At 51.0% G+C, this 23,178-nt stretch overlaps 1 protein-coding gene across 4 annotated transcripts in view; it reads left to right on the forward strand.

Annotated features, from left to right (window-relative positions):
- Positions 1–23,178, forward strand: part of CIC (capicua transcriptional repressor) — a 48,661-nt gene that overhangs the window by 24,199 nt on the left and 1,284 nt on the right. For 3 of the 4 annotated variants that reach the window (XM_081961604.1, XM_081961603.1, XM_081961605.1), the window contains exons 3-20: positions 3,765–3,914; positions 4,110–4,329; positions 5,127–5,256; positions 5,474–5,656; positions 7,039–7,177; positions 7,734–7,915; positions 9,222–9,441; positions 9,867–9,967; positions 10,759–12,034; positions 13,283–13,503; positions 15,492–15,661; positions 15,926–16,095; positions 16,253–16,525; positions 17,165–17,637; positions 18,530–18,780; positions 20,249–20,403; positions 21,224–21,355; positions 22,167–22,298. In XM_081961604.1, the coding sequence (XP_081817730.1) occupies positions 3,765–3,914; positions 4,110–4,329; positions 5,127–5,256; positions 5,474–5,656; positions 7,039–7,177; positions 7,734–7,915; positions 9,222–9,441; positions 9,867–9,967; positions 10,759–12,034; positions 13,283–13,503; positions 15,492–15,661; positions 15,926–16,095; positions 16,253–16,525; positions 17,165–17,637; positions 18,530–18,780; positions 20,249–20,403; positions 21,224–21,355; positions 22,167–22,298 (4,578 nt within the window). The remainder of the gene's footprint in view (positions 1–3,764; positions 3,915–4,109; positions 4,330–5,126; positions 5,257–5,473; positions 5,657–7,038; positions 7,178–7,733; positions 7,916–9,221; positions 9,442–9,866; positions 9,968–10,758; positions 12,035–13,282; positions 13,504–15,491; positions 15,662–15,925; positions 16,096–16,252; positions 16,526–17,164; positions 17,638–18,529; positions 18,781–20,248; positions 20,404–21,223; positions 21,356–22,166; positions 22,299–23,178) is intronic. The other variant, XM_081961606.1, reaches the window with a different exon arrangement.

Here is a 23,178-nt window from a genome sequence, read left to right on the forward strand (position 1 = left end):
TCCAGACAGGTTCGCTGAGAGACCCCCCCCTGTCATCCTGCGCCTTGGCGATGTTCTCCACCGAAAGACCCCCGGCAACGTTGCCCCCTTTGCCATCCAGGGGGTTAGGCATGTTCGGTTAGTGCCTTATGGGGTGTATATATATATATATATATATATATATATGTCTGTGCATGGAGAGAGAGCGGGAGGCGAGAGGGGCAGGGCGATCCCTGGGTTGAGCTGCATCCCGTTGAAACGATGAGTGGTGTGATGTGAAGGTGGTAAGAGCCCCCTCTCCCCAAAAGGGATGACCTTTAACCTTGGTTGTATCAGGTCCTGGCTTGTCTGCTTTTTAATCTTGTGCTGATTGGGGTTTGAGTCCCGTGCAGTAGAAGAAATGGGAATTAGCCTCAAAATATCCTACTCTTAATAAACATACACCGGGGTTCCTGTCTTTTCTAATTCATCCGTTCAGTACAAAGACTAGAGCTTTGGATGTAAGGTTTCGGCTTATTTTTGCTGTCCCATGATGGACATTGGGATCTTGTTACCCAGAAATTTCCCAGATGAACTTTCTTTCTTTCTTTCTTTTTTTTGAAGTGGAGATGTGATTGCTTTAACAGAAGTTCTTAAATTCCAGTGGGTTGGGATGTTGTTAAAAAGCGCAGTGGGTGAAGTAAAGTGACAGTTCTGTTTGTGCACATGGCCATTCATAGTCCGTCCTCGTGGATGTGATGAGAAGTGGCAGGACAAGGCCAGCGCAAAAGCGCACAGTACTTTTGATTTTGTACAGTTCGTTTACATTGCAGTGTTAGATACGGTTTTTTCTTCTCTTTATAGAAAGCAAACGTGTCCGTAGATTGCAGGATAGAGTTAATGGTTATATAATTTGTGGGATTTGAATCCACGTTTTTAGACCCTTGCTTTGTGTGAACAGGGCGTTTGTAAATTCGGGCGGTTGTTCCTGGTGACTAAATGTAGAAGAGACTCTTAAATTTTGTATTCAACTTGTATAGCTTCAAGTATGTGCAGTAATTTTTTTTTTTTTTTTGCCACATGTTTTTGGTAGTTTTTCTTCACTTGATGCGGCTTCAATCTCGGAAGCTGAATCTTAATTCTTCGCTGGGGTGGGTGGGAGTAGTGCTAGGAGGGCCTCTGGTTGTTGTATTTAAGATCCTTGTTTCTTGTTGTGGGGGGGGGAGGTGTTTCTTAATGTCTCTGGTCCTTGTTTCTACTCTCCTCCTTCCTTCCCCCTTTAATCCTTCCTCCTCCTGCACAGGGATGTGGTCACCAGCCGAGGACAGGAAGCGACTAAGCCAGCGCTTCCCGGCAGAGTCCGACCACGATGCACTCAGTGCTTTTAATAATTGAGTTAACTTTACACGCAAGTGCAGGGGGGGGGAGGGGGGAAGCAGTGTAGCCGATCCATTAGGGACTACAGGAAGGGAAGAGGAACGATGGGGGAAAGAGGTATTTTGTTCCGTAGGTAATGTGCGCCCTGTTGGAGCAGGTCTTCTGATTCTCTCTGGGAGCAAAGTCAAGTCCCTTCTTCTTCTCCCCCCACATTTAATCACCAAAGCAAAGTTTTTAGTCTTCTGAAAGTACTTCAAAGGGGTTTTAACCCTTCCCCCTCCCCCAAACAAATTACAGATGCAATCTGTAGCAAAGGTGATCTAAGTCCCTTCAGCCTTCAAGCTGCTTACTAATATATCTCAGCCCCTGGCAGCAGCAGCAGCAAATTAAGAAATCATCTGCCCCATTATCTCTTTTCGTGATCTTTTGAATGGAGATGCCAAGACTGAACCTGTCCCTTCTTTACGCATGCAAAGCGGTTTGGGTTTGTTCCCTAACCTTCCTATTGACTGAAATGCTAAGGATAGGGGTGTCCTTGTGCTGGGGAGGCCTTTAACCCTTCCAGCGCTCCCTTTCACGACACTATTCTCTCTCTCTCTCTCTCTCTTTTGTTGTTGTGCATTCAGTCATTTGTGTTCGATTGGCAGCCTCTGGGAATGGGACACCTTCACTCCCTAGAATAGAGTGTAGCTGAAACGCGATTGTTTCAGGGTTGCTGAATCTTCCTTTATCCAGCTCTGGATGTTCCTGGCAGTCCTGGGTTATCCTGCCATCGGTGGGATGATTGAGACCAGTTGTAGCTCTTGCCCATCACACTGAATGCTCTTATTGCTTTTGATTATTGAAATCAATAGGACTGATCTGCAAAGGCCACAGCGCAATCAGTGTTGGGTTCAGAGTTGTTGTTTTGTAAACACCGCAGTCATGCTCTGTTGCCCCCGATGCAAAACTCTGGTCCCTTCCCACCTGTTGCTGTGTTAAGCTGTAGTTTCACAGTCAAGAGTACAGGTAGTCCTCGACGTACGACCACAATGGAGCCCAGAGTTTGAATTGTTACGTGAGGCATCCGTTAAAGTGAGTTTTGCTCCATTTTGTGACCTTACTAGCCACCCTTCTTAAGGGAATCACTGCCGTTGTTAACTTACGAACAGGGTTATTGCATGAATCTGTCTTCCCCATTGACTGCTTGTCAGAAGGTCGCAAAAGGGGATCCCATCACAGCAGCGGTCATAAAATATGAACCAGTGGCCAAGCATCTGAATTTCGATCCCGTGACTGCGGGGATGCTGCAAAGGCCGTAACTCTGGAAAAAAAAAGGTCCCAAGGGCCATCGTAACTGTGAACGGTCACTTAGACCAGGGGTGTCCAAACTTGGCAACTTTAAGACTTGTGGACTTCAACTCCCAGAATTCCCCAGCCAGCAGAGCTGGCTGGGGAATTCTGGCAGTTGAAGTCGACAAGTCTTAAAGTTGCCAAGTTTGGACACCCCTGACTTAGACGAACCGTTGTAAGTCTGTATTGACAAGCGAATGCCGCTTATTGGCAATGAGAGGTGGTTGCGAAATGTGGCTTTGAGGGTGGTGTAACGTGTGTGTGTGTGTGTGTGTGTGTGTGTGTGTTCAGGCCTGTCTTATTTGTCCCTTTGCCTTGGCTTTTTCCTGGGCACCCCAAGAAGGAAGTATTGCTCAGCTTGATATGGGGACAGCAGTCACCGATGGGAGGGCTGGAGAATTTGCAAGGTTCCTCATTTCGGCTCTAAAATTGCCTGCAAGTAGGATCTGACCACCCCTGTCTGCCTGCACAAAAGAGCCCACTCCCCAATCCCCGAATCCCCTGTGTAGAGTCCGGTCGTGCTTGGCGAGATCTGTGCCAAGCACGACCGTGTGAGCTCCTGAGGATGCTCCCCAGCTTTCTAGTTGGGTGGAAGCCAAATGGCTTGGCTGCCCCAAGTGAGCGTGGGAGTCTGAGCAAGCAGGGCCCCTCAGCCTCTCCCTCCCCTTCCCCTCCTGCAGCTGTAAAATTCCTTTGCCTGGCTTCCAGCTGGGAAGGGCGGAGGACGGCCATGGTTGCTTCCTGGCAGGCGGAGAAGAAAATCTCCCCCTGGCCTCCTTCCTGGGGGGGTGGGGGGGGGACTCAAGCGACTAACCAGTGATAAGGCATGGCGCAAACTGCGACTACCGGGACCAAAAATTGTAGAAGAAAAACAAAGGCATCCCTGCCAGGGAAAGGGGGGGGGGAGTTTTAAAGGGAAGGGAAAGCAGCGTAGTCCGAATTCCCTAGTAACCCAACTCTCGTCAGTTCTGGTCGCCTGTTCTTGCCATGCCATCGAATCTCTCTCTGTTTTTATTCTCTCTTTCTTCGCATTACCGGCCTGATGAAATAACTTTGTGTGCGTGTGTGTGTGTGTTTTTCTCCCCACCTCCCTCCAGTGTGGACAAATGTGGAGCCTCGATCTGTGGCAGTGTTCCCATGGCACTCACTAGTGCCCTTCCTGGCTCCGAGCCAGCCGGATTCCTCCGTGCAGCCCAGTGAAGGCCAGCAGCCTGTCAGTCATCCGTCCACATCCAATCAGAACAAAGGTAAGGTGGGCCAAGGGGAAAAAAAGAGAGCGTTGGCACAGATTTCCCCCTAAAGTCTTTGGGTAGGAGGACCGTCAGACTCTCTGGGAGTGAAGGGATGCAATTGCTTGCACAAACAAGCAAGGCAAACTTTGTGATGACCCTAAACCTGTGGAAGCAGCTCCCGGATTCCAACCTTGGCGTTGATGTTTTCAGAACCTCCCGAATCGGCTGCGGTGGCCCACGAACTCCCCGGGTTGTCTTCGGAGGCCGATAGTGCAGGGAGGCCGACCCCCTCACACCCCGACAGCCCCACTCCAGTTGCCCAACCTTCTACGGTGATTCCAGGAGGAAGCGGAGGTCCACCTCAGCATGATGATGACCTCCCAGGGCACCCACGCCTGGACAGCGAGACAGAGAGCGACCATGACGACGCGTGAGTGTCCCTGTTTTGGGTTGCTACATCTCTCATTAGGCCGCTCGGACACCAACCCTTCGTAGCGGCACTTTCTCCTGTTTGATTTGGCAGCCTTTCGCGCGGTTCGTGTTTTTCACGGTGATCCTTTGCCACTGGATTCCGGGAAGGTTGTTGGTTGTGATTTGAAGTATAGTGGGAATTGGACGTGCAGCTAGAGGCAACCCCTTGAGGGAATGAAATTGAGCCATGCCTAGGAGAGAACACCTTGGGAAGGAAGCCATAGGGGAAATAGAAGCAGGAGTGGATGGAGGGTGTGGTCAAAAAAAGTCCAGATGCTGGTTGCGACAGAGAGATTGACCCCTTCCCCCCTCCTTCTTCGTAATGTGGGAAGGAAGGAAGGATCAGGGAAGGAAGAAGGAAGGATCAGAGAGAAGGAAGGAAGGATCAGGGAAGGAAGGATGAATCAGAGAAAGAAGGAAGAAGGAAGGATCAGAGAGAAGGAAAGAAGGATCAGAGAAAGAAGGAAGGATCAGGGAAGGAAGGATGGATCAGAGAAAGAAGGAAGGATCAGAGAGAAGGAAAGAAGGATCAGAGAAGGAAGGAAGGAAGGATCAGGGAAGGAAGGATGGATCAGAGGAAGAAGGAAGGATCAGAGAAAAGGAAAGAAAGATCAGAGAAGGAAGGAAGGATCAAGGAAGGAAGGAATGGGTGTGGTGTCCAGAAGTGTTGAAGACTGCTGGGAGGTCTCTGGGATAGGGAGGGGCAGAAAATGGGGGTGCTGCTTTTGGGCCTTCACCTGATGTTTTCATACCTAGGTTCCTATCCATTTCATCTTCTGAGATCTCAATCCCACTACTGCCAGGCAAGCGGCGCACCCAGTCTCTCAGCGCACTGCCGAAAGAGCGCGATTCCTCTTCCGAGAAGGATGGCCGCAGTCCAAACAAGGTGGGGGGGCTTTCTTCTTTTTCCCCCTTCTCCTTTTCCATCTGCTTAACCCGCTTTGTAGGGACTGTTCCAGGAAAGAAAAAAAGAGTTTTCGGCCATCCTTTGCTTTTACTTGTGAAAACGTCCTATCAAAATGTTCATTTTGTCTGCCGCCTTTAGGGGCAACGCAACTGTGGCTCTTTTTTCCTACCTTCCCTCTCTCCTCTTTTTTCGGCAGAGGGAAAAGGATCACATTCGGCGGCCCATGAACGCTTTCATGATATTCAGCAAGCGACACCGGGCTCTGGTGCACCAGCGGCACCCCAACCAAGACAACCGTACCGTCAGCAAGATCCTGGGCGAGTGGTGGTACGCTTTGGGGCCCAAGGAGAAGCAGAAGTACCACGACTTGGCCTTCCAGGTACAGCCTCCTACCGAGCCTTGGTCCGAAAGCGAGGTCAAGGGTCCGAGCCCTGGCTAGGCGTGTGCCATTGTCTTATTAGCTCAGCCGGCACAGCTGGCGTAATGCAGGCTCAGGGTTGTCCGGTGTCCTGCCTCTTGAGAAGCGACTGCAGCCCGTTTCCAGGCAAGGCAGGAAATACGATGACAGCTCGGATTGAATGAATCATCCAATATTGGCATTTCAGCAGAACTTTTCAGTTCCCAGAAAATCCTGGCTTTTGTGCAATTTTAAACGATGGCTTTTATCTCCGACGGCAACCACCATGAGAGTGTAGATGAAGCTTCGGTGAAAGCTCAGAATTTTGAATTTTATTGAATTTATAGACCGCCCCCTCTCCCTGAAGGGACTCGGGGCGGTGTACAGATAGCAGCTAAAAAACCATATACACAATAGAAAATATTAAATACCCCTTAAAAACAGATTAAATATAAAGCCGTACAATAATAAAAATTAAAAAGCAGCCTAAAAAGTCTACCCCCGAAAATTTAAAATACCGGCCAGAGGATTAAAGATTAAAGCTACGGTTAGGCCAGGCCAGCTAAGTGGAACAGGTGGGTCTTAAGTTTCTTGCGGAAGGAGCGGAGATCGGTGGTTGTTCTGATGTCGGGGGGGGAGGTCATTCCAGAGGGTCAGAATTGGCCATAGGAAGATCTCCAACATTGGCCAGCAAGGCTGTCCGTCAGGCTTGGAAGCCATCTTTGGCAGTGGGGCCTCAAGCCTGCTACATATTTTACTGTGGGAGACTGGGAGGGGTGGGGGGTGGGGTTGTATGGAGCCTGGGAGCTTTGTAGTCAAAACAACATTCCTTCTCAGAGAGTCAAGGTCATCTTACCCCCACTGGGAGGAAGCGTCTTTTGGGACAGTGACTGATTTGACCATGTGGGTGCTGGGGCAGGGACTTGAACTTTCAACTGGGTGGGGAAAACCTGGAAACTTTCAGATTCGGGTTCCACCAGATGTGCCAATATGACATCTCTAATCAAGTGGAGCTTTGAGGAACCTCAAGCCTCGGAGTCTTCTTTCATTGGGGGTGTTACTCGCACCCCTGACACCGTCATTGTCTTCAGGCAGGTTTAGATAGGAAACTGGCTTCACGCTGGGTGAAGCCTTGCAGGTTGATGGGAATTGCGCAGCTCTACGGATTTGTAGAGGTTGTGGTTTCACAGCGGTTGAGAATCTTCCACAGTGTGGAATCTCTGCAGCTGGAGCAATGACTGGTTTCCAGCTTAGCCCTCCAACATCTGGAATCTCTCCACTTGCAGTCTCTCCTCTCCTTCTCCCCCATCTTCCTCTCTCTCTCTCCTCACTGTTTTCTTCCCTCATTTTCTCCCAACCCCAAGGTGAAGGAAGCCCATTTTAAAGCCCATCCCGACTGGAAGTGGTGTAACAAAGATCGGAAGAAGTCCAGTTCGGATATCAAATCTGCCGGGCCAGGCAGTTGCCCCAAGGAGATGCGGGAACGCAGCATGTCAGAGACAGGTACTGTTACTTTACTGGAGGTGAGCGCCTTTCAGGCCACCAGCTGTCCCCTCGTGGGCTTCCTCTAGACCAGTGGTGGCTATCCTTTTTGTTGTTGCGTGGCAAAAGCACGCCTGCACGCATACACACACAGGGCATCTGCGCGCCTACACCCATAATGCAATGTGCTTATCACCTCCCACATGCGCCCTGCCCCGTGAATGCACACGCAATTCCCCTTGCAACATCGTTTTGGGCCTGGAAGGGCCTCCTGCACCAACCTAGAAGCCAAATTGGGGCACGGGGGTGCCGTGTGAGGCCCGAAAAGGCAATGCAAGCACCCCCTGCTCATGTTCCCCACCCTCCCACACATGGGTGTGCATCCCCCCGCATGTGCTCACCCCACAAGCATGCCTGGCAGACACCCGCAGACCAGCTGGCCCGTGGAAGGCGCGTGCCCATGTGCGGTGGAGCTGGGCTGGGATGACGGCTGGCATAAGGGCTCTGAGTGGCACCTGTGGCATGCGTGTGGCATCTAGACTTTCCTTACTTTCTTCTTCTTCTTTCCTTTCCTCAGTTGCTTCTGAAATGCTGCTGGGCCCAGATGTCAAGGCAGGCGTCATGGGATCTGGGCACTGCCACGGGGAGCGAATCCTGCCCTCCGCGCCTGATGCGCAGCGCCCACGGGCCTTTTCCCACAGCGGTGTGCATGGCATGGACAGCGACCGGGACAATCAGGTGTTGCAAGAGCTTACCCAGGTAAGTCAGCACAAGGAACCACAAATAACCACAAGGGGAATCGAAGAAAATTCTTACGGGACGGTTTGGGTCGTGCTTGCCCTAAGAATTCAGGAGGCCATTGAGGTTGCAATGTTGCTTTTTGCAAACACTGTGACTTCTTCTCTGTCTCAGCTGGGAAAATATTTGCTGGCAGAGAGCAGAGCGTCTTTAAAGTTTTTGGCAGTTGTGAGATCTACAGCAGGTGGAATAATGACACAAAGAAAGTGGAGCTACGCTACGCACATACGTTAAGTTGGGATTGGTTTCCTAGATATGATAGACCGGCCTATTCTTCTCTTTAACCTCATTGATTAAACCTAACGTGGTTTTGGAGGGTTTTCTGGAGGCTCAGAAAAAAGGGTTTGAGGAATGCAGGCTATCTTGGAATGTCAGGTTGTCCATCATAATTTAAGATGTCTGTCTGTCTGCAGTCGCCCATTATGTCCTTAGATTGCATCCTCTCTCCTGCATCCATCCCTCCCTCTCTCTCTCTCTCTCTCTCTCACACACACACACACACTCACACACACACTCATTCTCATATACATACACATAATAGGGACATGGTGGCTAAGACGCTGAGCTTGTCGATCAGAAGGGTTGGCAGTTTAGCAGTTCGAATCCCTAGCACCGCGTAACGGAGTGAGCTCCTGTTACTTCTGCCAGCTTCTGCCAACCTAGCAGTTCGAAAGCATGTGAAAAATGCAAGTAGAAAAATAGGAACCACCTTTGGTGGGAAGGTAAAAGCGTTCCGTGCACCTTCGGCATTTAGTCATGCCAGCCACATGACACATGAGACGTCTTTGGACAGCGCTGGCTCTCCGGCTTTGAAACGGAGATGAGCACCGCCCCCTAGAATCAGGAACGACTAGCACATATGTGCGAGGGGAACCTTTACCTTTACCCATAATATGAAGTGGCAGAGGGCATCAACCCAGAGTCAGTACTCTAGACAACATAAGAAAGGTGAAGCTTCTAACTCCTCTTAGCACCATCTGATCAACTGCACTTTTTCGTTTCCTTGGAGTGCCTTCCTTAAGCAAGTTCTGGTTGAAGCAGCTAGTCTGGAAGGGCCTCACAGGTGCCAAGCCGTGAAGGCCTTCATAGGCCATGACCAGGAACTTGAATTGTACCTGGAAACGAATTGGCAGCCCTTTACAGGGCTTGGCAAATCGGTGTTCTGTGCGCTGGGTGCAAACCTCCCCCTCCCCAAAGATATTGTCTTCATCAACCGTTAGAAGTTGCCTCTCTGTGTCTTTAACAATTGACTCTCTTGGTGTTTCAGATTTGCTCGGGACAGTCTCCGTATGCCAGCGGGAAGGGTCAGTATGGGGGGCTGGGCCCCTCAGGGTCCCCCTTTGCAACCCCAGGCGAGGGTCCCCGTCATTCCCTGCACCCACATTCCTCCCGTGCCTCTCGTTCTCAACGCACCACCAGTGAGGACATGACCAGTGACGAGGAGCGCATGGTGATCTGTGAGGAGGAAGGGGACGATGACGTCATTGGTGAGGACCACACACCTGAACGGCTCCTGTACTTTTTGCAGCGTAGACTTTTGACCTTAAATCAGAAGCCGGATAGGTCTCTCCTGCAAGTCAAGGAGAGTCTCTAGAAACAAACAGAAGCCGGGGACCTTTTGAGAGAGGTTTTCAATCGTTTGAAGAAATACGCCTTAAATATTTCTTAAACGCCCCCTTAAATTCCCCATACACAATACAGGTAGTCTACAACTTTACTTAGTATGTGCCCTGGGACACACATGCTTCCCTCCCGAATCCCTGTTCTGTTGAGGTTGCCGTTGCAGTGAGCAGATCTGCAGTAACCCTATCTCCTGGCAGCCACCCTCTCTGCCTCTCACCCTGGAGAGTTTTCATAGGGGAAGTGAGATGGGGAGACAGGATCTTGCTGACTCATTGCTTTCCTCCCGCAGCTGAAGATGGCTTCAACCCAGCTGACGTCGACTTGAAGTGCAAAGAACGAGTGACGGACAGCGATAGCGAAGGATCCTTAGGGGATGAACCTGACACCAAGGTGTGTGAGTGGCAAGAGGCTGGTTAGGGCAGAAGCTTTTAAGTGCTTTAACGATAAGTACAGTAATCTGTCCCCGGCTCCTACCCACCTGGCGGTTTTGAAAGCATGCAAGCGCAAGTAGATAAACGGGTACCACTTTGGTGGGAAAATAAGGGGGACGTGAAAGTAGCCCCCTCAGGTTTCCCTGGGGCAACGGTGATGTCACTGGCCAGTCCTTTCAACCCAGAAGCACATTGGGAGATGCGCCCCACATGAATGTAGTAGTAATAGTACAGGAGCAGCAGCAGTAGTAGCAATAGTAAAAGAGAAATGGGGAGGGGGTCACAACTCAGGGGCATGAAAAGGCCATTCTGACTAGGGAGTTCTAGGTGGGCCTCTCTATGTTTGGGAACATTCACCTTATATTCACCCGCGTGCCACTCTTGGGCATCTGATAGATTGAAGCTGGAGAAAGTCTTGCCCCAATTCATCTCGATAGCGCTTAGACTTATATACCGCTTCACAGTGCTTCGCTGCCCTCTCTAAGCGGTTTACCAAGTCAGCATATGGCCCCCAGCAATCTGGGTCCTCATTTGACCGACCTCAGAAGGATGGAAGGCTGAGTCAAATTGAGCCAGTCAGAATCAAACTGCCGGCAGTCGGCAGAATTAGCTTGCAATACTCCAACCACTGTGCCATGATGAGACTCAAGCTGTGACCTGATCAGTTTCAAAGCTGGTCTTTGTCAGGCAGAACATCATGGAAAGGATTTCCCCGGGTCTGTTTTTAAGAGTGTTCCCCTTTGCTTGTAGGACTTTGGACGGAAGCTCTTCGCCCCGGTGATCCGGTCAGCAGCCCTGCCTCCTTCTTCTGCCGCCTTTGCCCCCTGTCGCCCACCACCTCCTCTGGACTTGGAGCCTCCCCCACCGCCCCCACCCCTACCGCCCCCTCACAGTCACGAGGAGCAGCCCCCACCCAAACCTTACAGTTCCTTCCAGATGTCCCCCAGCGCCTTCAAGCCCCAAGACTCGCACGGAGCGCTCCGTCCCCACAACACCCCAACCAAGCGGTTAGAGGCCCGCTTTGACCCAGCGGCTGCCCCCTACAGGCGGAAGAGAGCGGACAGCGCAGGCGGTCCCCAGGGGCCCCCCGAGGCCGGAACAACTCCCCTCTCTGTCCCCGCCCACTCTGTCATCTCTCCGCCCAGCGGGGCGATGCAGACACTGGTGCTTCCGGATTCGACCCGCTTGTCCACTGGCACCGTGCTGGTGACAGCCCCATCTCTCAGCACCCCGAACATGGGGGTGATCGGCTACAGCGGATCGCCCAGCTTGGTCCGGACTGCCTCCACCGTGGTCACCAACGTGGTCAAGCCGGTTAGCAGCACTCCTGTACCCATTGCCAGCAAACCTTTCCTGCGGGCGACGGGGGAGGCGCTGCCGCTGGTCAGCCCCCCGCCTTCCGACGGCAATGCGAAGGCCGAAGGGATTTCCGTCAGTCGACTCGGCTTGCTCTACGCCGATAAAAAGACGCCGCAGAGCTCTGCCATGGCTGGGATCCAAGCCACCTCTCCTCACTTAGTCGCTGGACCGCTTCTTGGCCAAGGCTTGGCTGCGGTGGGGAAGTGCCCTCCGACCCAAGGAAGTGTCGTGACCAACCTCCTGGTAGGAACTCAAGGTTACAGCCAAGCCAGCGGTGCCGGAGGAGCTGGCGTCCCCGTGACCGTTTTGCCACCTGGGGCCATTGCCCAGCAGCCTTCTGTCCAGTTCATCACCCAGAATCCCCCCGGACAGAATGGGCCGGTGCCACTTAGCATCCTGCAGCCCCAAGCCATTTTTTCGGGCACAGCAGGAAAAGCTGGGAGCATCACTCAAGTTCAGTACATCCTACCTACGTTGCCTCAACAGCTGCAGGTAACCGGGGGGAAGATTCCAGCAGCAGCAGGCACACCTGCGGCCGCCAGCATTCACTTCACCCTGCCTCCCCCCAATGGGAAAGTCATCACTGCCCCCCAAGCCATCCCCATCATCCAGCCCGCCCCGGGAAGCAACAGCAACAGTGTTACCGTCATGTCCTCGGCACCCAAAGGTAAGCTTGAGACCAGAGGTTATCCAATCTCTCTTAACTTTTAAGTCTTGTGGACTTCAATTCCCAGAATCCCCCAGCCAGCATGGCTGGCTGGGGGATTCTGGGAATTGAAGTCCATAGGTGTTAAAATTGCCAAGTTGGACACCGCTGAATATTCTGGACCTTTTCATGGAACTAAAGCTTGGGCAGCTATGTTTAGGGACTAGGGCAGAGGTCAGCAACCTTAAACACTCAAAAGAGCCACAAAGGTCCTAACCAGAAGCCCCCATTTCAATTCTGGAGCTGACCAGAAGTCCAGTTCCCCCACCATAGAGTCTCTTCCTTAGCACAGCATCCTTTTCCCTCTACCTGTCCTAAGCGAAAGCCCTTATCAATTGTGGAGACAGCCGGGGACATGGAGCCGCAGCAGAGGGATGTAAGAGCCACATGCGGCTCCAGAGATGACCCCTGGATTAGACAATCCTTTTGGGCCGTAGTTTCAGAGAGATTTCCTTACCTACACAGAGAAACAGAATGACCAAGGGCAAAAAGGCAGTAAAAGCCAGAGCAACTTCCAACGTTATGACTGCTGCTGACCCCCACTCTGGCAGCCAATGGAGGGACCGGTCTACCTGGTCTCCAAAAGGTTAGGGCAGGACTAGTCTACTGATCTCTAGCAGATGAGCAGATATAGTGGATAAAGGGCCTTGAGAGTTAACAAGTTTCATACTAGAGGAAGGAAGGGATGGTCTACCCAGACTCTGGAGAACTTGGGCAGGTCCGGTCTATTAAATGTTGAGGTGGCACCTACAAAGCGAAACACAAGTCTGCCGAATTTGAATCACTGTATTTTTTGGACTAGAAGACGCACCAAGACTGCCCATACAACTGTAGCCTCATCATAATTTCAGCTGCAATTACGTAACTGGCAGTTCATGGGCCAGATGGAGTCCAGTGAGATTTCTTTGACCCCGGGCAGCCTCCACCGAAGGTTGCACACAGAGTTAACTTCCAAGCAAAATATTTTAATGCTTTGAACTCTTGAAGGTTGTGAAATAACTTCATTCTGCCAGATCTTTTAGTTTGTCCATCTTGGGACTAACTTTTTTTTTTGTGGTGTATTGTTTTTAACCATCTTATTTTTAAATTTGTTTCATGTCTTTACACTGTGGTATCCCGCCCAGAGTGCAAATTGGAGTGCGTTAAAAGAAAAAAAAAATCCGGTAAAATAAATATGCTTCTCCCTCTCTTTCTCCCTTCTCCCCACAGTTCAGTCCGTGTCCCCTGTACAGACGCCGTCGCCCACCAATTCAGCCCACCTGGTGTCTGGGCAGGTGATGCCCCCCGCAGGGCTACAGGTGCAAGGCAAAGTCTTGGTCCCTATGGCAGCCTCCCAGGTGACAGTAAGGACCACCTCAGCTGCCCAGCTGCCTCTGGTTACTCCACCTTTCCCTGTCCCGGTGCAAAATGGAAGTCAGCCAGCCAGCAAGGTCAGTATCTGCAAAACAGGATGAGGTAAGGAGGGAGAAGAGACAGCGTGGAAGAAAAGGAGTGATGAGTTGTTGAATTTCATTTTGGGAAATGTATTTCTATGCAACGACGACAGTAGTGTTCAGCCAGTGGATGGCAGTGTTTACAGATTTGGATCTGTGATATATAATCTAGGCTCTTTTGTTCTAAGAAGAGTTTCCTGTTTCAGTAGAAATGGTTGAGCAGTAAAACACATGGTGACTGTACACTTGGTTTGCTCTATGGTGCTTTATATAAACAGAATTTCTAACATGAATAAACAGTTTTGTATACAGCAAAGTATAGATGTTGGAAGTGCAGGGCAGGCACAAATTGTTTGTTGTGCTACATTTTAGACATGTAGTATCTGAAGCACATTCCCTGTGCTAATAGGTAGGTGAGTATGAGGGTAATAAAAAGCAGAGGGGCAGTGAAAAAGAAATTCTCAATGATAAACACAGAGAACTGCAGCCTCAGAAACATATGTAGTCCTCAACTTACAACCATAATTGAGTCTGGAATTAGAGTCATAGGTCATGAGCATTAAGCAGGTCACCGCACAACTACACCCATTTACAATATTTTTTGTGACAGTCGCTAAGTGAACATCACAGTTATTAAACAAGTGCATTTTCCTCAGTGGATGTTTTTTGGTGGAAACTAGACATAAATATTGGGGGGGGGGGGGTAGGCATCCCTGGGAGTGTGTGTCTGTGTGTGTGTGTTCCAGCATAACTCTGGAACGCCTGGGCCGTTAGGGAGAGCGAGTGCTGCGTCCTAGAGCGGCAATTGTTTGTGATGTCAGTTCCTTCGCAGCTTCCTCTGGAAAGCCAGCCGTGACGTTCGCCCTCCAGTGGACCAATGGGGAAGCGCCTGATGGATTTGGGGCAAAGTGCCAGGATCGTAGACAGGGTGGAAAAGAGGGAGCGCATGGCAGGGGCTAGGGAGAGGGCAGGGATGATGGGCATGGGAGTAGGGGGAAGAAAGGCCCCTGCCAGACAAAACTTCGATGTCTACAAATACCTGGGCAACGCCTGGTTATCAGCTAGTAAATGTTAAATATTGCACATCTATTCTGCAAAACTGGGATCTCAGAAAAAAAGAAAAGAAAGCAAGGGATCAGTCTGCTCCCCAGCCTGGTCTTCTCCAGATGTACTGTATTAGCCTGCAAATCGGCAAACATTTGGAAATTTCTCATGTAGGAAAATCTGTATTCTTCATGGCTGCTGTCTGAGCGCCTCATTTTGCTTTGTTTGCTTCTTTCTTTTTTAACAACAAATCTCTCAGCCTCTGGACTGTGAAACAGAGGAAAACGAGATTTAATAACAAGCACATCCCTTTGGGCCTCTATCAGGTTTTGGAAGTTTTGCTTCTCCCCAAGTCCAATTCTTCAGAAACAGTAAAGAGCTTCGTATGCCTAAAGGAGCATAGTCTTGGTGGCACAGCGGTTAGAATGCACTTCTGCGGGCTAATTCTGCCGACTGTCAGCAGTTCGATTCTGACCGTCTCATGGTTGACTCAACCTTCCTTCAGAGGTCGGTAGAATGAGGACCCAGATTGTTGGGGGCCGTATACCCTGACTCTGTAAACCGCTTAAAGCACCGTGAAGCAGTATAGAAGCCTTAAGTGCTATTACTAAAGAGAACCACAGTCCCTCTTTGCTGGTGATCACCATTTCCTGTCCGCTCGTACGTCCTCTCTTGTCTTCCCTGTTGTAGTAAAGCCTGAAATCCTACCTTGTGTCCCCTGCAACAGACTCAGTCGTCTGTTTCCAATTGTATTTGAATACTATCGCTTGCTACATTTCTTTACCGCAACAGTACAGATTGGTAAATGACGTTGAGTCTGAATCTGGTTTTGCTGAATTATTATTGTTATTATTTGTTTGCTCCTGGGCTTCACCGCCAGCCAAAACCTCCTGCTCTTCCTCTTGGCTGCCGGTGCCAATTGAGTCTGTCTGCCCTTTCAGATTATCCAGCTCACTCCAGTGCCAGTTGTCCAGCCTCAGTCCTCTCCCCAGAGCAGTGCCACCTTGGTGCCCCCACTTAGCCCTGCTGCGCTCCAGGGCACCATGGCCACCGCTGTCATTGGTTCCCCGAGCCAGACCCAGAAAGTCCTGTTGCCCTCCTCCTCGACCAGGTAGGAATATGCAATGATGGTTTGTAGCACTGGTTCTTCGAGGCATGGGGAACATACGTGCCTGTAGCTACTGTCATAAAATAACCCTCCATCCCTGTCTCTCTGTGTCTCTGTCTCTGTCTCCCTGTCTCCATCCCTCCTTGTCTGTCTGTCTCCCTCTGTCTTTCCCTCTCCCTCTCTCTCTCTCTCTCTCTCTCTCTCTCTCTCTCTCTCTCTCTCGTCTCTCTCTCGTCTCTCTCTCTCTCTCTCTGCCTGTGCCACCAGGATCACCTATGTGCAATCAGCAGCTGGACATGCTCTCTCCCTGGGCACCTCAACTTCCCATTCTCAACCCAGCATCCCCCCGGCTGCTCCTACCACCACCTACGTCCAGTCCCCAGTGGGGCCTGCCCCCATGGCACTGGGTTTCACGGCTATTGGGCCACTGCTCTCAGGTAAGGCCAGGGAAGGCAGCTGTGGGGGCAAGCAAGCATAAGGCCAAGCTAACAGACTGCTTGGCTACCCTGGAGGAAAGTCCTGAGGACACAACATGGAGAAAACCAACCTCAAAGGACAAGGCTCTGAAACCTGCATTTGGTCTGTTTCCTTCAGGTCAGAATCCTGTGCTGGCTTCGGGACAAGTGGGGGTGTCCCCACTTCAGAGCCCTCAACTCCCAGTTTCCGGTGCCGGTCAAGGGCAGGTCATCACTGCTGTCTACCCCACCCCCACAGGGACCAGTCCTGTTCAGTCCGCTAGCCACGGCGTGGTCTATTCAGTGGCCGCCACGGGCACCACCACGGTCTCCTCTCCCACAGCCATCCTGCCCAAGGGGGGCAGCGCCAGTCAGAGTGCCGGGAGTTCCAACCACAGCCTGATTTCCACAGGTACGGGGTGCGTGATGGGGATCGGAGTCCCAAGGGGAAAGAAAGCAGTGGGGGGGGGAGTCGTCTCAGAGAGGAAAAGAAGACACCGACCCAAAAGAGCCTGCTCTGAAACGGCAGCTGAAGCTCTCCCTCAAAAGAAAGTTCCCCCTTTAGCTTTTGCTGGTCGTGAAGAAAAGGAAAAAGGACGACATTTTGTTACTAACGCCAAGGTTAACATCACACCAACTCTCAAATAAACATTGGGCTGTGGTTAGAGTGCCGTCCTGCAGGCTACTTCTGCCGGCTGCCTGCAATTTGGCAGTTCGACTCTCACCAGGCTGAAGGTTGACTCAGCCTTCCGTCCTTCCGAGGTCGGTAGAATGAGGACCCAGATTGTTGGGGGCAAGAGGCTGGCTCTGTAAACCGCTCAGAGAGGGCTGTACTGTGAAGCAGCGTGTAAATCTAAGTGCTATTGCTAACTTAGCAACTGCAGTGATTCACAACATCTGTGGCCAGAAAGGTCCTAAAATGGGGCAAAACTCACCCTAATAAGTGTCTTGTTTAGTGACAGAAATGGTCACAAGTCGAGGACTAAATATTGTAAGTAGGATGACTCTGCTATATTGCTCACGATCACCTTTTTCTGTTCTTCCCTCCCAGCCACACAAGTGATCCCTTCCACGCCCGCTCGGCCTCAGCGCCCACCCCTCAAGCCTCCCCAGAAAGTCAAAGCCACCATTGCGAACATCCCCATTGGTTCTTACGAAGCCGTCGCCTCGCCAGGCCCCGTCCGGCCTCCTGCGGGGCAGCCGCACGACTCTGGAGCATCAGCGCGATACCACCGGGAGACCGAACCCTTAGAACGGCCTTCGCGGGAGGCAGGGCCCCAAGACACGCCCTCTTCCCCTGCCTGCCAGGGTGCTGCTGAAAAGAGTCCCGCCAAAGCTCAGGAGTTGAAGCGAGATTGCTGGGAGCCAATATCGCCCCCAGCATCCCAGCCGTCGCAAGTAACTGAGATCCCGGCCGCAGAAGTTGCCTGGGGCCAGCGGGAGATGGCCGTGGGGTCCAGCGAAGAGGGTGCTGTCCGTGAGCCTCCACCACCCTCTCTGTTAGGCAGCAAAGGGACGGAAACGGTAAGAAAGCTGGCCTGGCTTCTCTCCCTCTCCCCGTAAGTCGTCTTTGCGACTTCTGGCTGCTACAACTGGCCGCTACAATGCTACAATTGACCATACAGTGCCAGTTGCTGGCACCCAAAATGCAATCAAGTGATCACCGGGAACGGTGTGCCACCATTGGAACTCTGGAACCAGGTCTACCTTCACGTTTGGACATCGGTGGCTTATATTTTTGGTGATGTGCTGCGGTCCAAATAAGTCTCCTCCCAATTCCTGCATTCTCTTACCCCAGGGGCATCACTCAATTTCATTGAGGGCTGCATCGGGGCTGTGGTTGACCTTGGGGGCCTGGGTGGGCGTGGCCAGCTTGACACCACTCACTGGGCGTGGCTGACTGGGTGGGCGTGGCCAGCTTGACACCACTCACTGGGCGTGGCTGACTGGGTGGGCGTGGCCAGCTTGACACCGCTCCCCAAACTGCTGGCATGTTTCCTCTTCGCATTGGATAGACCGGGCTTAAGCCACGCTGGCCCGATGTTTCCTCTTCACATTGGGTAGACCGGGCTGAAGCGACATGGGCCAACCCCTTACATTTTCTAGGACGGCCCTGCGGGCGGGATCTGACCACATCGTGGGCTGCATCCTGCCCATGGGCCTTGTGTTTGTCGCCCCTGTCTTTACCCGACGAATGAAGGCGAGTACATGTGTCCCAGGGTAATGTTGTAGGATCCGGTCTGGATCCCGGTGACAGACCCAGATTGGATCCTGTCATACTCTGGTTCTTAAAAGAATCAAAGAGGACCTGCTTCCCGTTTGTGCCTCGACCACTTGCTGCTGCGTTCCTCCTTGTGGCTGAAGTCCTCTCTTCCAAGCCGCTCACGAGCCTTCTGTCCTTGTCCTCCTCTTCCAGGCCCCCAAATTCCCCAGCTCCCCTGATTGGAGAACAGCCGGCCCAGAGGCTCGTCCTGAGGCTTCGGTCTCATCCGCCGCTCCCCCTTCCTCCTCTTCGCTGAGTCCGATCCCGTCAAACGCCGGCGCTTCAACTCTGCCCCCAGCTGCCGCCCCTACGACCGACGGCCTTGAGCCTAAGGAGGGTCCAGGCGGGAAGAAAGTGAAGGTCCGGCCTCCCCCCCTGAAGAAAACCTTTGATTCTGTCGACAAGTGAGTGACGGGGAGGCGAGTGCGGGCAGTGTCTGTGGCCAAAGTCCTAAAGATTCCCATTACTTTATTATTATTATTTTTTGGGGGTGGGGAGCTTCTTTGTGACTTTCTCCCGGTGGTGATTTGCAGCTGTAGAGAAGATGCAGCTCATTCAGCTCTCCTCTTTGGCCACCCAGGCCATCCTTGGTTGGGTTCTGCTTAAATTCTGCTTACATTCAAATGACAGTGACCTTGGGGATGAACTGTGAGCGCATGTTAAAAACTCTTCCTCGAATCCTCTATGGATAGTCTGTAGTTCCCTCACTGGCCTTAGAGGCAGGGGTGTCCAAACTTGGGAACTTTGAGACTTGTGGACTTCAAGTCCCAGAATTCCCCAGCCAGCATGGCTGGCTGGGGAATTCTGGGAGTTGAAGTCCACAAGTCTCAAAGTTCCCAAGTTTGGGCACCCCTGCCTTCGAGTCTCTTGCACAGTGCAAGACTAACAGAATATTTGCAAGACATGATCCCTTTCCATCAGGGAACAGCCCAGGTAGGCTCAAGAGGAAAGGCGAAGAGAGTCTGGGGGATATTAAAAAACTTATAGAGAGAGTCATTCCTACATGTTAATTTATTTGTTTTTGTCTTGTTTTATTTTTTATTTATTTTATTGTTTGTATCCCAACTTTTGTATTTTTGTAAATAACTTATGGTGATGAATACACACAATACTCCTTCCTCCTCCTCCTATTTTCCCCATAACAACCACCACCCTATGAGGTGGGTTGGACTGAGAAAGTGACTGGCTCAAAGCCACCCAGCTGGCTTTCACGGCTGAAGGCAGGACTAGAACTCACAATCTTCCGCTCTCTAGCCTGGTGCCTTAACCACTAGACCATTATTGCCTGGGCAACAACCTAGTACTGGGAAGGTCCCTAACACGGGCAGTTTTTACATTGGTGCATAATTCGGCTACATCCACAGGCTTTCTTGGAAGCGCCTTTTAACATGCTGAAACAAACTTCCCACTGTGTCCCAGGGCCGTATTTCCTTGCAGAATAGAGGCTGTTACCCGTATAATAGCAATAACAAGACTTATATACCGCTTTATAGCCCTCTCTAAGCGGTTTACAGAATCAGTCTTTTGCTCCTAACAGTTTGGGTCCTCATTTTACCCACCTTGGAAGGATGGAAGGCTGAGTCAACCTTGAGTTGGGTGAGATTCGAACTGCCAAATTGCAGGCAGCCGGCAGCCAGCAGAAGTAGCCTGCAGTACTGCACTCTAACCACTGCGCCACCACGGCTCATAAGTTCTATTTAGAAAGGCCATATTCCTAGAGGGATTCCTGGAGTGATTGGACAGCACTGCCGCATGGAGGGATGCCCAGGAGGCTGGCTTGGAAGCAGTAGGGAGAGTCTGTGGGAGGGGAGACCGTCCGTCTGCCTTGCCTTGCCTGACCTAAACCTCCTCCCTGCCCTCCTCCTCCCCCAGCAGGGTTCTCTCCGAAGTGGATTTTGAGGAGCGCTTCGCCGAGCTGCCCGAGTTCAAGCCGGAAGAGGTCTTGCCTTCACCTACGCTGCAGTCCCTTGCCACCTCTCCGCGGGCCATCCTGGGTAGCTACCGCAAGAAGCGCAAGAACTCCACCGGTGAGTGGGAAGGAGGTGGCCAGGGAAGCCCGTGAAGGTGGATGAGTCTTGGGGAGGGAGGACAGACGTCTTTAGTCCTGCTGCTGACAAGGTTCTAGGCAACTCTACAACTTGAGGACCTAGATTTACTGCAAAGTGATTTGAAAGTGTTTTTTTAAAAAAAAAACATAGTGGAATGATTGAGTTAACCTGAAATAGATGACTATGTTTCTTGTTCACATGATTGGAGTAGTGCAGGAATTTGTTCATTTCATGTATTTGTATCTTGCCTTTATTATTTGTACAAATAACTTAAGGCAGTGAGCATCTCCAACACACCTTCCTACTCCCTATTTCCCCCAAACAATGACCCTGTGAGGTTGGTTGAGCTGAGAGGGAATGATTGGCCCAAAGTCACCCAGTTGATTTCCAGGCCTAAGGTTGGTCTAGAACTCACTGACTCCTGGTGGTTGGCCCAAAGCCACCTAGTCATCCTAAGGCAGGACTAGAACTCATGATCAACTACTCATTTCTAGGCCACCATCTTAACCACTTCATCAAACTGGCTCTCCACTGAGAATGGGGAGGGCCTCGGGCAGCTTTTGGCACAGCTTTTGGCACCAGGAAATACACCGTGGGGCCCCTCTCGTGCTTCTGGATCATTCTCCTTTCCCTACTATCCCCATCCCCATTCCTCTTGTACAGCAATGTGAAAAACAAGCAGCCCCCAAGGATGTTTCTAATGTGACAGATTCCACTTGGGTTTCGTGTGGATGGGGTAGGTTGCTAGAGTGTGAGCCTCTCTCTGTCTCTGCCGCCTAACCTGGGGTTCCTTTTCCAGACCTTGACTCCTCCACGGAAGACCCCATCTCCCCCAAACGGAAGATGCGGCGTCGCTCCAGTTGCAGTTCGGAGCCCAACACTCCCAAGAGCGCCAAGTGTGAAGGAGACATCTTTACTTTTGACAAAACAGGTAGAGGGAAGCTGGAGGGAATCCCCTGCCCAAGGGGGGAAGAAGGCGGCCAAGGGCGACGGCCGTCTCCCGCTCAATGAAGGAATTTATTTAAGAAAATGTGTAAGCGATCCCAGCAGCTTACAAGGATAATAGCCCAAGATAAGAACAATTAAAAAAACACCCCATCCTCTGGCTACAATTGTCAAGAGTTTGTTGCAGAAATCAAATCCAGAAAGCCCATACAGATAACTGATTCAGCAGGATTGATTAACTTCTCTTTATATACATAATGACACATGAAGTAATATACACAATACCAAGAGCTGGTTCACAGGCGGAGGAAAGAACATGGTTTCCAGCTTCAATTCAGAGAGCAGACTAGATTAGACCTCTTGCACAGACTCCGAGCTACATAGGTAAGCCACGCCCAGGCTCTGAGCCGTCTGGCATGGCTCTCTGTCACCAAATAGTTCCCATTGGCTGACCCAGTTGCCATGCCTCTACATTGGCTGCCCTTGTTACCATGTCCTATTCCAGCCAGGCCCCAATGGCTGCCCCGTTGCTACGTCCTATTCCAGTTCATGAATATTCTGACAACAACAATCAAACGAAACATTTGATGGGCTCCGTCCCATTCTCGGGTCCCCAGGCCCATTGGCAGAGCCCTGTCTTCAGCGCCTTTGGAAAGAGTGTCAAAGGGGGGGGGGGGCAGTATTATTTCCACAGGGAGGGTTCTCCTTGGTGCTGCTAGATGGAGTTCCTTAGGAATTGGCAGAATGTTCAGTCTTTATAGTCTTTCCTCCTCCTAGCAGCGTCCATCTCTCTGCAGGCACAGATTCGGATGACGTCCTTGGGGAACTGGAGTATGAGAAGGTGCCCTACTCTTCACTCCGACGGACCCTGGATCAGCGGAGAGCTTTAGTCATGCAGCTCTTCCAGGATCATGGCTTCTTCCCTTCAGGTAGGAGTAATTTTTGCGGCTTTGGAGGGACCAGCTTCAGACTCTCGATTCACCCCCTTGGCCCTGTTTGACTTCCAGCTGAATGGCTGTCTTTTTTGGGGGGGAAACTTTTTATTGTTTTAATTAAACAAACAAAACAAAAAAGAATCATCCTTCATTACATCTTGTAGAAAGCGTGTCGATTGGTTACAGATAAATTTCGTGCGTTTCTACCACCATCACTACTTATACTTCATTCATATTGAATTGTACATTTAAAATCAAGAATCTTTATGTATTTTACTATCAATGTACCACCATTCTCATTTAACTAGAATTATTTAAACGTGCTTTTACCTGAAATCGTTTGTGTTTAAAGACACAACCACCTACTGGCATTCATTGGCAATTTCAATAAACCTCCAATAACATTACACCTTTATAACATACTGAATGGCTGTCTTGAGTAGCCATGGGCTCTGGATTTCCTAGAGCAGGAGTATCAAACGCAATTTCATTGAGGGCCGCATTTGGGTTGTGTTTGGCTGGGGGGGGGGGGGCAGGTGGCTGTGGCCATGGTGTGTGTGGCCGGGGTCAGCATGGCCAGCTTGATGTCACTCATGTTGGTGGCGCCTGAGGGCTCGGATCTGAAGCCAGATTCACTTAACAACTGGGTTACTAATTTAGTTACTGAACTAACTCAGCTGCAGTGATTCACTTAACTGCTGCATTGAGGAAGGTCGTAAAATGGGGCAAAACTCACATAACCACTGTCTTGCTTAGCAACAGAAATATTGGACTGAATTGTCGTAAGTCGAGTACTCCCCGTGCAGGGAGCTGCTCCCTTGCCATTGTCCCACCTGTTCTGAATTTTACGTGCGCCTCGCTGAGCTGTTATTTC

This window comes from Natrix helvetica, assembly GCF_964273705.1.
Source record: "Natrix helvetica genome assembly, chromosome: 9".
In the NCBI taxonomy this organism is placed as follows: Eukaryota; Metazoa; Chordata; class Lepidosauria; order Squamata; family Natricidae; genus Natrix; species Natrix helvetica.